The 13976-nt window shown below is 42.4% G+C and overlaps 1 protein-coding gene across 1 annotated transcript; it reads left to right on the top strand.

Moving 5' to 3' along the window:
* Positions 1-12272: 12272 nt before the first annotated feature.
* On the top strand, positions 12273-13613 carry LOC127088170 (ATP-dependent Clp protease proteolytic subunit-related protein 2, chloroplastic). Its single transcript, XM_051029091.1, has 6 exons — positions 12273-12362; positions 12452-12495; positions 12573-12651; positions 12784-12904; positions 13205-13342; positions 13455-13613. The coding sequence occupies exons 1-6, from the start codon at positions 12307-12309 to the stop codon at positions 13596-13598; spliced, it is 582 nt and encodes a 193-aa protein (XP_050885048.1). The 5' UTR covers positions 12273-12306; the 3' UTR covers positions 13599-13613.
* The last annotated feature ends 363 nt before the right edge of the window (positions 13614-13976 follow it).

Genomic DNA, 13976 nt, shown 5'->3' on the forward strand with positions numbered 1-13976 from the left:
TAATATGTTATGCTAGTCCCAAGAGAGGAGGGCAAATTTTGAGGTGTTACAGCTGCCTCTATTCAATCCACTGGTACGGAGAAACAACGCCTGTCAGAATCGGCGGAGAAACACAATCTTGAAACCAAAATCCATCTGGTACGGAGAAAGTCGGCCTGATCACCGAAACAGCAACGTCGACCTGGATACCAAAATAAATGGTAACACAGGGATAACTGTGGTCTGAATACCACATCCGCTCGGGATTATTATCTCTTTCTTTTTATGCTTTTCTTGAACCCCGAAATTTTCTTCGCACAAATGATCCCGGATCATTGCATTTGAACCCCGACATCTTGTTTCCTTGTGATAATTCCGCTGGCAACGTCGAAAATAACACCAATCATCACTCTGAGAGCGACATACCAGAGGGTAAACCTTCCACCAGACACTGACTGATGACTGGGAAGAGACTCGACGTTTACGTGACATCGAACGATGATGTTTACTGACACCAAAGAAAACTCGACCAGACACTTACTGATGACTGGGAGAAAACGCGACGTTTACTGGACATCGAACGATGATGTTTACAGGCATCAAACAATGATGTTTACAGGCATCAAACAATGATGTTGACAGGCATCAAACAAGGATGTTGACAGGACATCGAACAATGATGTTGACAGGCATCAAGCAATGATGTTTACAGGCATCAAACAATGATGTTTACAGGACATCGAATCAATGATGTTGACAGGCATCAAACAATGATGTTGACAGGACATCAAACAATAATGTTTACAGGCATCAAACAATGATGTTTACAGGCATCAAATAATGATGTTTACAGGACATCGAATCAATGATGTTGACAGGCATCAAACAATGATGTTTACAGGCATCAAACAATGATGTTTACAGGACATCGAATCAATGATGTTGACAGGCATCAAGCAATGATGTTTACAGGACATCGAATCAATGATGTTGACAGGCATCAAACAAAGATGTTGACAGGACATCGAACAAAGATGTTGACAGGCATCAAGCAATGATGTTTACAGGACATCGAATCAATGATGTTGACAGGCATCAAACAAAGATGTTGACAGGACATCGAACAAAGATGTTGACAGGACATCGAACAATGATCGACCAGACATTAAACAATGACTGGGAAATAACTCGACGTTTACTGGACATCGAATGATGATGTTTACTGACACCAAACAAAGCTTGACCAGACACTTACTGATGACTGGGAAATACTGCTGCTCCAAAATCCCGATGCTGAACTCCTCAGAGTAACACCTTCCAACTTCTGTCGAAACCAAACCCCAAGCGGTAACCACGGCTCGAGTCACGTTGATCGCGTAACATTTCCATCTTCGTCTGACGGAAAAGTGTCCTCCAGTATTGCACTACTGGGGAATATTGCTGATCTGACATCATGATGCTAAACCCATCAGAGTAACATCTTCCTTCCAAATTCGGGCGAAACCACCTCTCAAACGGTATCCACGGCTTGAGACTAGCCTATGCTTGCAATGATGCATGACTTTTTCTGCGTAATGCTCCATAATTATGGAAATGCTACGCGATTTATTTTTTCTTTTATGCAATATGCTATGCTTATTCTACATGATGAATGCATAAAAAGTATCCCCCTCAAGGGACTCCTCTGGGGAGCACAAGGCACTCTGCCGAAAGGAACTCGACAATACTCCGATCACCACCCTGCTGGGGAATAGCACTGCTGCTGGGAAAAGGTAACCCTTGCTGGGGAAGAACCTCCTTTGCACCCAATCCGCTCGGGAAGCTGCTGGGGATAAGCACCACCAACTTTGTGGGGATACAACAATCTTCGACTTACCGAGGATACAAATCTCGACTCTGCTTCGAGAAACCCTCACAGATACCTGACGACTTCACTGGGGAAATGCTCACAGATACTCTGCTGGGAAACAGCCACCTCCAGGCCTGGCAACTGGGGAAGCACCGATCTGACACCTGCTGGGGATAACCATCCTGACCCTGCTAGGGAAGCGAATGCTACTCCGCTGGGGACAACCCATGCAATCCATAGGTAGAATCGACTCAGCTGGGGATGCAAATATCAGTCTGCTACGGAAACTCATCCAATCCACTGGTAGGATGAACACTGCTGGAGATATATTTCATTGAAACCCGCTCCACTCGGGGAATAGCAACCTTCAGGCCTGGCTACTGAGGAAACACCGTTTTCAACCTGCCGGGGATAACCATCCTGACTCAGCTAGGGGAACCATAGACCTTGGATCTGCTGGGGAGTTGGTCCTCTAATCCTACTTGGGGACCTCGTTGGGAAAATGAGAAAAGTTGGTACAGAACACCCGTCGACTCGTCGAACCATGGTATCCACCTCCCAATCTCGTACCGACTTCCCACCTTTGAGAATTCCCAGTCTCGTCTGGACCTTTTTTGCTCCATCATCTTGTATTCCCAATCGCTCCGCGCTCGACGGAAAGCGTACTCCTGGGATTATACAGACTTTTCAATCTTCCGACTTTGAAGAGTCTTCTTGATTAATTCCAAAGGTCGTCGCACGTCTCAACGTCTCTCCGTCATCCCTTCACATTCATTCGTCCTTGACTGGACCCTGCGGGGAATTTCTACAGACTTTCCAATCTTCCGATTTTGAAGAGTCTTCTTGATTAATTCAAGGATCGTCGTACGTCTCAACGTCTCTCCGTCATCCCTTCACCTTCATTCGTCCCTGATTGGACCCCATGGGGATTTGCTTCGTCAAAAGCTTCCACATCACGACCTGCAAGCGAGTGAAAATACCTAACAGTTCCTGCAAAACAGATCGTTAGATAAAACCGTGCCCCAGGCGTGTCAAGATTTCAACACTTGGGTCACTCAACCTCCCGAATAAGACTTCAAGCTCTCAATCTTATAAACATGCATTGGAAGGGACCTGTATGCCTTAAAATGCAAAGATTCTTTATCAAAATAATCGGATGTTTTCGCAATCAAAGCGGTAATGAAAGACAAAAACAACATTATTTGACTGAATATGCATTTATTGATTGAAAAAAGTGTGGCTCAAATGAGCAATACAAAGGAAGCAATTCCTGAAAAGAGGTAATCGCACACAAAAAGGAAAAAATCTATCCTAATGGCAATGTGAAACCCGTGATCCCATCGAGTTCCAACTCGGTTACACCCCATATGTCCTCAGACTCTCCATGCTTTCTGCCTTCTGAACAAGACGCTTCTGATTGATCCCTACCGGGTATTATCCATGATGCTTTAACCAAAGCGCAAACGATCATGCGGGACGCAATTGTTCGTTTCAATCCCTCTTTTGCCTGGACCGCCCTTTCGGGTTTTCGGTCCACCGGGATACCCCTTTTTGCCCAAGTCGCCTTTTCAGGTTTTCGACTTGCCGGGTGTACATTTTTTCATTCTATCCCTAATTTTTGCCCGAACCTTTTCTTTCTGTTTTTTGGTCCGCCGGGATGCCCATTTTTGCCTGGACTATTTTATTCTTTTCGTCCAGCGGGTCTCTTTACACGAAGTATTTTTTAACTGCGTCAGCATCTGCAGGGAATGGAAAATCCTCGCCATCCATGGTCATCAGCAACAAGGCTCTATCAGAGAAAACCTTCTTGACCACGAATGGACCTTCATAATTAGGTGTCCATTTGCCCCTTCGATCGTTTTGAGGAGGAAGGATCCTTTTCAGCACCATATCACCCACGTGATACACCCAAGGCCGTACCTTCCGGTCGAAAGCACGCTTCATCCTCTGCTGGTATAACTGCCCATGACAGATGGCCGCCAGCCTCTTTTCCTCAATCAAGCTTAACTCTTCGTACCGGGTTCTTACCCATTCAGCCTCTTGCAATTTCACGTCCATCAGGACTCTCAAAGAGGGAATCTGAACCTCAACAGGTAATACAGCCTCCATTCCATATACCAATGAGAAAGGAGTTGCCCCAGTAGACGCACCAAGGTTCGATACCCATGCAATGCAAACGGCAACATCTCATGTCAGTCTCTGTAGGTTACCACCATTTTCTGCACAATCACACTGTCGGTGCATTCCAACGTTATCCGGGCAACGAAAGCTTATCCGCCTTAACCTCCCCATCAGACATCAGAATCCGTTCGGATTCAGGGTCAGGCCCCTCCTCCGGGATCGGTCCCTCATAATCTTTCGATTAGAGCACCTCGAGATGTCCTCATCAGGGAACTCAAACTTCATCGGTTGATAATCCTCAACGGGTTGCGGGGCGATGTAATCAGACAATACACTCCCCTTGATTGCTTTCTGAGAGATATACTGGATATTGTATTTAATCAAAATCATTCGCCCTCTTGCAACCCGTCCGGTCATTGCTGGCTCTTCAAAAATCTACCTGATCAGATCCATCTCGAAATCCAAAAAGTGGTATGAACCAGCATATACTGTCTCAGTCGGCGAGCAGCCTATGCCAAAGTACATCAAGTTCCCCGAGCAGTGAATGTATTGTTTCACAGTCGGTAAACTTTTTGCTAAGGTAAATTGCATGCTCTTTTCGACAAGACTCGTCATGCTGGCCCAATACACCTCGTAGACCCCTCGAAGGCCGTCAAGTACCAGATTAACAATTTCTCCCTCCACATAAGGCATCAGAATCAGAGGTTCCTGCGACTTATTCTTTTATTCTTTCCATGCCCCTTGGCAATCATTATTTCACCTGACCGTTTGATCTTTTTTCTTGAATGGGTTCCCACGTGGATGTTAGAGGAGATGTGAACCATGACATGTAGTTCAATCTACCTAATAAACCACGAACCACTATTTCCATTCTCGGTTCAGGCATTTCTTATTTATTTATTTTTTCTTTTCTTTTTTTTTTATTTTATTTTATTTTTTTTTAGCAGGATCAACCTCGATTCCTCTTTTACAATGAACCCCAGCAGCTTACCGGCCCGCACTCTGATAGTGCACTTCTTTGAATTCAACCTTAGTCTGAATTATCTCAACTTGTCAAACGACTTGCCCCGGTCTACCAGATGCCCCTCTTCTGTTTTGGGACTTTGCTATCATGTCATCAACATAGCATTGGATTCCAGATGAATCATATCATGAAACAAAGTCACTCTGATACGTGGCATCGACGTTCTGCTTCTCTAGAGGACAGTCTTCTCTCCATGGTAGCCTGTTCATAACGACACCGGTTTCCGATCCTGGCATATTCCGACATGACCAGGCGAAGGTATCCACAGGCTCTTTCAACAGGGCTACCATTCTGCTCTCGACTTGCCTCTGAAGCGGCCTCAATTTTTTTCCTTCCTGACCTCGGCGGTGCTTGGAATAACAACCTCAACCCGCTCCTCGTGCGGCTGAATCACCTTCTCCTCTTGTTTTGACAACCTGACTAATTCCAGCAGATCACAATCTTCTTCGCCTTCTTCTTCGGCATGATAGATCGGTTTGTCGAAGTCATATGAGGTGTAACCAAATTGTTATCAACGAGATCCGGAGAATTATTTTTGAATTCGGAACGAGACAAATCAAAAAAAGAGAAAAATGAAAATAAACATTGCCATTTTTATTTGTTTTTAAACTGCAAAAATAAATGAAAAACAGGGAACACCGCTTTTTGACTGAAAAACATCCATTTATTAATGATGCAGAATGTTGCAAAATGAAACATGAGGTGGCCCTTACAATGAACCATTACGTGTCGGGCAACACGTATGGCTTTCATGCAAATAAAATTGAAAAATAAGAAACATTACTCTTCCGGATGAGTGACAGTGCGGATCTTTTTAAAGCCTTCCAGCTCCCTGGTACGCACGACTTTATCCAACCATCAAACTTGCAGTTACCATCAGTCTTTTCACCCACTGTATAGGCGTGACCCGAATCTTCAACAATTGCACTCACCATTGCCTGACCATGCGCCGGCATGGGATTAGCATTAACATTCGGTGATGGCGCAAAATTGATAGCCTTGGAGTCTACCAGATCCTGGACAACATTCTTGAATGCTCTACAGCCCTCAATGTTATGCCCCGGTGTTCCAAAATGAAATTCGCACTGGGCGTTCTCATCATAGTTAGGAGGCCTCTGATCTGATCTCATCGGAACCATCGCCCTCGGCTGCACCAACCCAAGATCCATCAGCTTTTTGAACAGAACAGCATATGTCACGGGCGGCTTATCAAAATGACGATCAATCCCTTTACCCCTCACTTGGTACCCGATTCTCTGTTGAGGTGGCTGACGTTGCTGTCGTACTGACTGATTACCAGCAGGGATGGTTACCGCAGCGGTGTGCTGGTAGTAACGATCCCTACCGTGTCCTCTCTGGGCATACACAGCACTTGATTCACCCTCATTCTTGCGCTGACCATTCCCGAATGGCTTCTTCGATCCTGATGACGAAGCATTACCTTGTATTTCCCCATTTTCAGCCAACTTTCAATTCTCTCACCAGCCACCACGATGTCTGCAAAGTTGGTGACGGGACAACCCACCATTCTCTCAGCAAAAACCCCCTGCAGGGTACCCATGAAGAGATCAGACATCTCTCTGTCCACCAGTGGAGGTTGAACTCTGGCAGCCAACTCCCTCCACCTCTGAGCGTATTCTTTAAACCCCTCGTTACTTTTCTAAGACATACCCTGCAGCTGGGTACGACTAGGAGCCATGTCAGCATTGAATTGGTACTGTTTAAAGAATGCATCTCCCAGATCCTGCCAGCTCTTGATGTCAGCAGATTTCAGCTTGGTATACCATTCCAAGGATCCTCCAGACAGACTGTCTTGGAAGAAGTACATCCACAGCTTCTGGTCCATGGTGTAAGCAAAGATCTTGCGGACAAAGGCTTGAAGATGAATCTCTGGGCAGGAACTTCCATTGTATTTGTCAAATGCAGGCGCTTTGAACTTCTGTGGGATCACAATCCCCTCAACTAGCCCCATGTTCGACATGTTGACAAATCCCGGAGTAGCATGGCTTTCCAGAGCCCTTACCTTCTCTGCCAGTAACTGAATTTCTTTGCTTTGTGGTTGAACACCATATTGACCGAATGACTCATTCAGCATAGAGAACTGATCAGCCTCTCTGTCCTCCTCCCTGTCATCATCGACCCCAAAGAAAGGCGGGAACAGACTATCCTTCAGATTACGCCCCAGACCGGGCCCACCGCCAGTAGCAGCACCAAATCCACCAGCATTGTTGTTCACCATACCTACGGTTGCTCTTTTTTCACCGTCCCTGGATCCACCCAGCCCCTGGTTGGAGACACCATCCAGGTTAACAACACTGTTAGCAGCTGAAGCTCGCTCGAGCTTCTCGACCTTATCAGCCAGAGCTTTCTGACCAACTGCAAAACCCTGCATGATGTTGATCAGCTCAGTCATCTTATCCTTCAGCTCGAGGATATCTGTGTTTGGGAGACTTGAGCTTTCATTTTTTCTTGTAATGAACATTGATTAAAGAAATTATTAATAAAAGTTTCCCTTTTTGGTGGTTTACGCAATGTTAAATTCCAAAAGTCCTTGAAAACATTTCATACATTGCATAGCATAATATAACATTGCATAACAGGTACTCTAAAGGATCAATGTTCTCACAATCTTCCTCTCAAACCAAAAAATGGCCCTCGAACAAACTGTCAAGGATCTCCAGGCTCAGAATGCTCAATTCCAGGAGATGATCTTGAACTTATCCAAGGGGCAGGAGGAACTGAAGACTCTATTGCTCGAGAAGAAGAAAGACAAGAAATCTGTGAGTTACATTAACCCGGGAAGAAGGCTTAAAGGACAGGCTCCAGGAGTCAAGATTGGAATTCCGAAGGATAAAGAAGATGAGACAGAAAATGATTCGGAAGATGAGAATGCTGATCCCTTCAACCCTGAGGACGACTATGAAAAATATGAAAATGAACAGTACTCTCCGAAGGATGATAAGTATAAGTTGTTGGAAGAACGTATGCTAGCTATGGAGGGTCAGAAGGTGCCCGGTCTGCATTTCGAAAGCTTAGGTCTGGTCTCTGATGTGGTCATTCCTCGCAAATTCAAGGTCCCCGCTTTCACTAAGTATGATGGTGTGTCTTGTCCTCAGATGCATCTGAGAGCTTATGTGAGAAAGATCCAGCCGTATACCACTGATAGGAAGCTATGGATCCATTTCTTCCAAGAGAGTCTGTCTGGCACACAGTTAGAGTGGTATTATCAGCTCGAGAGCTCTAACATCCGCAGCTGGACTGATTTAGCGACAACTTTCTACAAGCACTACCAGTATAATTCTGAATTAGCGCCTACTCGGCTACAGCTGCAGAATATGACTATGGGCTCTAAAGAAAGCTTCAAAGAATATGCTCAAAAATGGAGAGACTTGGCTGGCAGAGTCAAACCCCCTATGACTGATCGAGAATTAGTGGACATGTTCATGGGTACACTGACTGGCCCATTCTACAGCCATCTATTGGGAAGTTCCTCATCGGGTTTCACTGAACTTATATTGACGGGTGAACATGTTGAAAGCGACATTCGAAGTGGAAAGATACAGGCGGCTACCTCTACAAGCACCAAAAAGTCCTATCAGGGGAAGAATGAATCAAATGATGTGTACGGTCAAATGGGTCATAACAAGAAAAATCGTGACCATACTGTTGGAGCAGTTACGATTGCAGCACCGCCATCTCAAAACTTCCAACACAGACAAGACAGGCCAAGAAGGCAGTTTACCAAGATCAATATGACTTTAGCACAAGCACTGCAGGGTATGCTAAAAGCAAATTTAATTACCCTCAGAGATCCTCCTGCAAATCCCAACACTACTTCTCCTCGTTATAATCCTAATGCCAGGTGTGCATATCACTCCGATAGCCCCGGGCATGATACAAACGATTGTTGGTTGTTGAAGAATAAGATTCAGGATATGATCGACGCTGGAGAAATTGAATTTGATCCTCCGGAGACTCCTAATGTCATCATTGCTCCTATGCTTAATCATGACAAGACTGTTAATGTTGTGGATGACAATTCTCACGTTACTAATGTAGCTGACTTAGCATCTCCTCTCCTGATCATCAAGAAGAATTTATTGCAAGCTGGTTTATTTCCAGGTTGTGCTAAAAATTGCGATCTCTGTATACTCCAACCCAATTATTGGTTGAAGTTGAGGAATGGTATTCAACGGCTGATGGATGATCGTACAATTCTTTTTGAAAATATTCCTAAGGTGGAAAACCCTATTGAATAAATATCTGTGATTGCTAGGTCCAAAGTTCCAGTGAAGATTACCGCTACTAGAGTGCCTGTGAAGATTACTGTTGAGCCCAAGGTAGCTCCCCTAATTATTACTGCACCTGGCCCAGTACCGTATTCCTCAAGCAAAGCCATTCCGTGGAATTATGGAGGTGATGTTTACATCCACGACATAAAGCAAGATGATAATTCTGCTAATCCTAATGACGTTTACATTGTTGGGACTAGTAAAATTACTCGAAGTGGAAGGATCTTCTCTCCAGAAATCTCACCTCCCGCCCCTGAAACCCGAGGAAAGGGACCAATAATCAATCCTTCTTAGTCAAAGACACCAGTTGAAGTTACTACCGAAGATGTTGCCAAGCAGGAAATGGAAGAAATGCTGAAAATCATCCGTAAGAGTGATTTTGATGTGGTAGAACAGCTGGGGCATACTCCGTCTAAAATTTCGATGTTATCCTTGTTGTTATCTTCTGAATCTTATGGCAATGCGTTGATAAAATTCTTGAAGACTGCTCATGTACCTCAGGAGACATCTGTCGATCAGTTAGAAAATTATGTTGCTAACTTGGCTATTGATAATGGCATAGGCTTTTCTGATGCTGACCTAACACCAGCAGGAAAGAATCACAATAAAGCTCTGCATATCTCCATTGAGTGTAAGGGGATCACCTTGTCTCATGTGTTGATCGACAATGGCTCTTCTTTGAATGTGCTACCGAAAGCTGTGCTCGATAAGCTTGACTGTAAAAGCATTGAACTGAAACCTAGTGACGTTGTGGTGCGTGCTTACGATGGTGCGAAGAGTGTTGTCCATGGTGAAGTGGTTCTCCCTATCAAGATAGGACCTCAAGTCTTCAACACTACCTGTTACATAATGAACATCCGTCCTGCCTATTCCTGCTTGCTGGGACGCCCTTGGATCCATGGGGCAAGTGCCGTAGCTTCGTCTCTCCATCAAAAGCTGAGGTATCCAATAGAGGGCAAGATTGTCATTGTGTGTGGAGAAGAAGAGTATATTGTCAGTAGTGTGCATACCTTCAGATACGTCGAGATGGATGGTGAATTCTTTGAGACTCCTTCTCAGTCATTTGAAGTAGTTCCTCCGACCAGTCATGTCCTTAAGCCAACTTCCCGTGTGCCCAAGGTTATTCGTGCTCCTCCTGCTATGATTTCTCTGAAAGATGCTCAAGCCATGGTTGAAGATGGTGGTCGTACTGGCTGGGGTCAACTGATCGATGTACTGTACAAGTCTGATAAATTTGGCCTGAGGTTTAGCTCTGAAAAGATAGTCAAAGATCAGATTAATATTGTAGAAGATGCTGATAGCGATTGCGACTTGGATGGCTGGATTTTCCCAACAATTGGTGACGGACTCAATAATTGGAAGGCTGAAGACACTATCCCGATTTCCTTTAGTCAGGAGTAACTGTTCTTGCTTATTTTAGTGTTTCAAATTTTGTAATTTTTATTATGAACAATTGAACTTCTTAAAGCATTGTGTCTATGCCCGAGGAACAATAGCTAATTTGTTAAGGGTTTTGTCATTTTCATAAGCATATTCACATTCAATAAATCAATGGACTTTTTGCATTCAAATATTGCGCTCTTTATCTTTCCTGTCATCTTTCAAATAAGCTATGTTTTCTTACACACACTCACGTAACAAATTGCAGATCCATATCCACTCTGGATCCTGTTGATAATAATTCTGCTACTATTAATTATGGCTTTAAAAATCCGATCTACCAAGCCGAGGATGGAAGTGAGGAAGATTGCGAAGTGCCTGGAGAGCTTGCCAGACTGTTACTGCAAGAAGAAAAGACTATACAGCCGCATGAGGAATCAATTGAAATTGTAAATATGGGTACTGAAGTAGACAAGAAAGAAGTAAAAATAGGACCAGGCTTGGAAAACTGTGTCAAAGAAAGATTGATTCAGATGTTACATGACTATGTAGAGATTTTTGCTTGGTCTTATGAAGACATGCCAGGACTGGATACTGATATAGTAGTACATCGTTTGCCGATGAAGGAAGATTGTCATCCTGTTAAGCAAAAGGTTCGTCACATGCGTCCTGAAATGTCTGAGAAAATCAAAGCCGAGGTTATGAAACAATTTAATGCAGGTTTTCTAGCTGTTACTTCTTATCCTCAATGGGTTGCTAATGTGGTACCAGTGCCAAGGAAGGATGGTAAGGTGCGAATGTGTGTAGATTACAGAGATTTGAATAAAGCAAGTCCCAAACACTACGCCAAAAAGTGCTTTTGGCAGCACCAAAAAGAAAGCGCTTTTTAAAAAAAGCGCTGTAATAGCTTGAAAAAAAATTCGCCTATGTAAAGAAAGCGCTTTTAAGGTAAAAGCGCTCTTATAGGTCTCCACTTATGAAAGCGCTTTTAAGGTAAAAGCGCTCTTATAGGTCTCAGTCTCACATCTATGAGTTTCACACTTATGAAAGCGCTTTTAAGGTAAAAGCGCTCTTATAGGTCTCATGGGTTTCACACTTATGAAAGCGCTTTTAAGGTAAAAGCGCTCTTATAGGTCTCAGTCTCACATCTATGAGTTTCACACTTATGAAAGCGCTTTTAAGGTAAAAGCGCTCTTATAGGTCTCATGGGTTTCACACTTATGAAAGCGCTTTTAAGGTAAAAGCGCTCTTATAGGTCTCATGGGTTTCAGACTTATGAAAGCGCTTTTAAGGTAAAAGCGCTCTTATAGGTCTCAGTCTCACATCTATGAAAGCGCTTTCATGGTAAAAGCGCTCTCATAGGTCATGGTAAAAAATATGTACCAAAAATTACCAAATATTCTATAAAATAAAAAAATAATTTTAAAATATTAATATGGTATAATAAAATATTATAATTTTATTGATGATATTCTATTATATGATAATATAAAACTAATTTAATTTAATCGACATTATCTTTAATCTCTAATTAAATTATCTTACATGATTAAATTTATTATTATAAAAAACAAATAGGAATACTTTTTACTCCTTGTTGAAGTTTTGAAACACAACTCAACTTTCATTTCCCTATCCGCTACCTCGTCGTTCACTTCAACATGGCGGTTTCACCTTACGCCGCCGTTTCAACCCCTCGTGTTTGTTCTCCACCTAGGTCAAAATCTCCCTCTTCTATCCCTTCCTGTAAATTATTCAATTCAATTTCAACTAATTCTCACCGTGTTTTCGCTTTTTCCATTGCAGTGTTTCCACTAAAATCTACTCTGGATTGAAACTCCAATCTTCACGTGCGCCCATTTCTTTCTTTTTCTTATTCAATTTTCACCCCTTTCTTTCGTTTTTCGCTCACTATTTTCAATTGCAGGTTCTTTTGGAGCGTCTTCCGTTTCATCTAGCGTAAATGCTCAGTTTTTCGGTAAAGTTAACAAAGTTCTCAGTTTCCGGTAATTCTCAGATACCCTAAATCTGAAAACACTGTTTTTACGCCAAAATACACTAGAAGGGTTTTTACAAAAGTTATATTTCATTGTATAAAAAGATTGATGCAAACAGTGTCAAATTTTTCATGTTTTCAGGTATGCTAACCAGAAGCCAGTTAGGGCACAATTTCTAATGATGCCCATTGGAACTCCTAGAGTACGCTATAAAACACCTGGTGAAGATTCTTGGCAATGGATTGATTTATGGAATGCCCTTGTAAGTTGTTATATCTGAATATATTTATCATTAGGCAATAGTCATAGACTATGAAACATGGACACCGAAAATACGTCACCAACACTACACTCAAGCCATGTTGACACAAGTAATAACTTGAAAAATCGGTTTCTGACATGGACACGGACACGGACACAAACACATTTTTTCAAAGATAATAGACTACCTATCTAAGTGATATTGGTTTACTTTGTCATACAGTCATGGATCTCATATAAACATCGAATTCTTTTTCATTAAGTTAATTTCTAAAAAGAACTTGTGCATTATTTGATGCAGTATCGAGAACGTGTTGTCTTCATTGCACAAGAGATAAATGAAGAATTTAGTAATCAAATATTGGCAACTTTGCTGTATCTTGACAGTATAGATAACACCAGGTTTCTCTATTTGTACATTAATGGTCCTGGTGGGGAGGTAAGTAATGATTCTAGTGTTAGGAGATCAATAATTACATCCTTTTGTTTCTTTCTTCATGTTCCTTTTGACTATCAGGTATTTAACTTGCTTAAAATTTCATCATTTGCAGCTTACACCATGCTTGGCTCTCTATGATACCATGCAGAGCTTGGAGACTCCTATAGCCACTCATTGTGTGGGCCAAGCTTATAATATGGCATCATTTCTTCTTGCAGCTGGACAAAAGGTGTTGTATTATCCTACTGTCTTTTAGAAGTTTAGCTTGTCATAGTACGGTGATTTATGGTTAGAGATTTTGCGTTCTTAATATAATTAAAGATTATCTTTGTTAAGGAGTTGTATAGTTAGAGATTTACTTTCTTAATATAATTAGAGATGACATGTTGAATGGACTTGGTACTTACCTACAGAAGTAATCTTTTTGTACTATACACAAATAAAAGTGCAGGTACTTTAATTTTCACAATTTTGCTTATAATAGTGATGCTACTTGATAAGAAAAGATAACTATACATTCTTATTTATTTTTCTATGTAGTGTCCTCTACAGCGCAACGGTATCAATTGCGGATACTTTGTAATGAGGTTTATGAGGGAAATCATTAATATGAATCAAATAGAGATTCCAATCA

Source organism: Lathyrus oleraceus, chromosome 5, assembly GCF_024323335.1.
Source record: "Lathyrus oleraceus cultivar Zhongwan6 chromosome 5, CAAS_Psat_ZW6_1.0, whole genome shotgun sequence".
In the NCBI taxonomy this organism is placed as follows: Eukaryota; Viridiplantae; Streptophyta; class Magnoliopsida; order Fabales; family Fabaceae; genus Lathyrus; species Lathyrus oleraceus.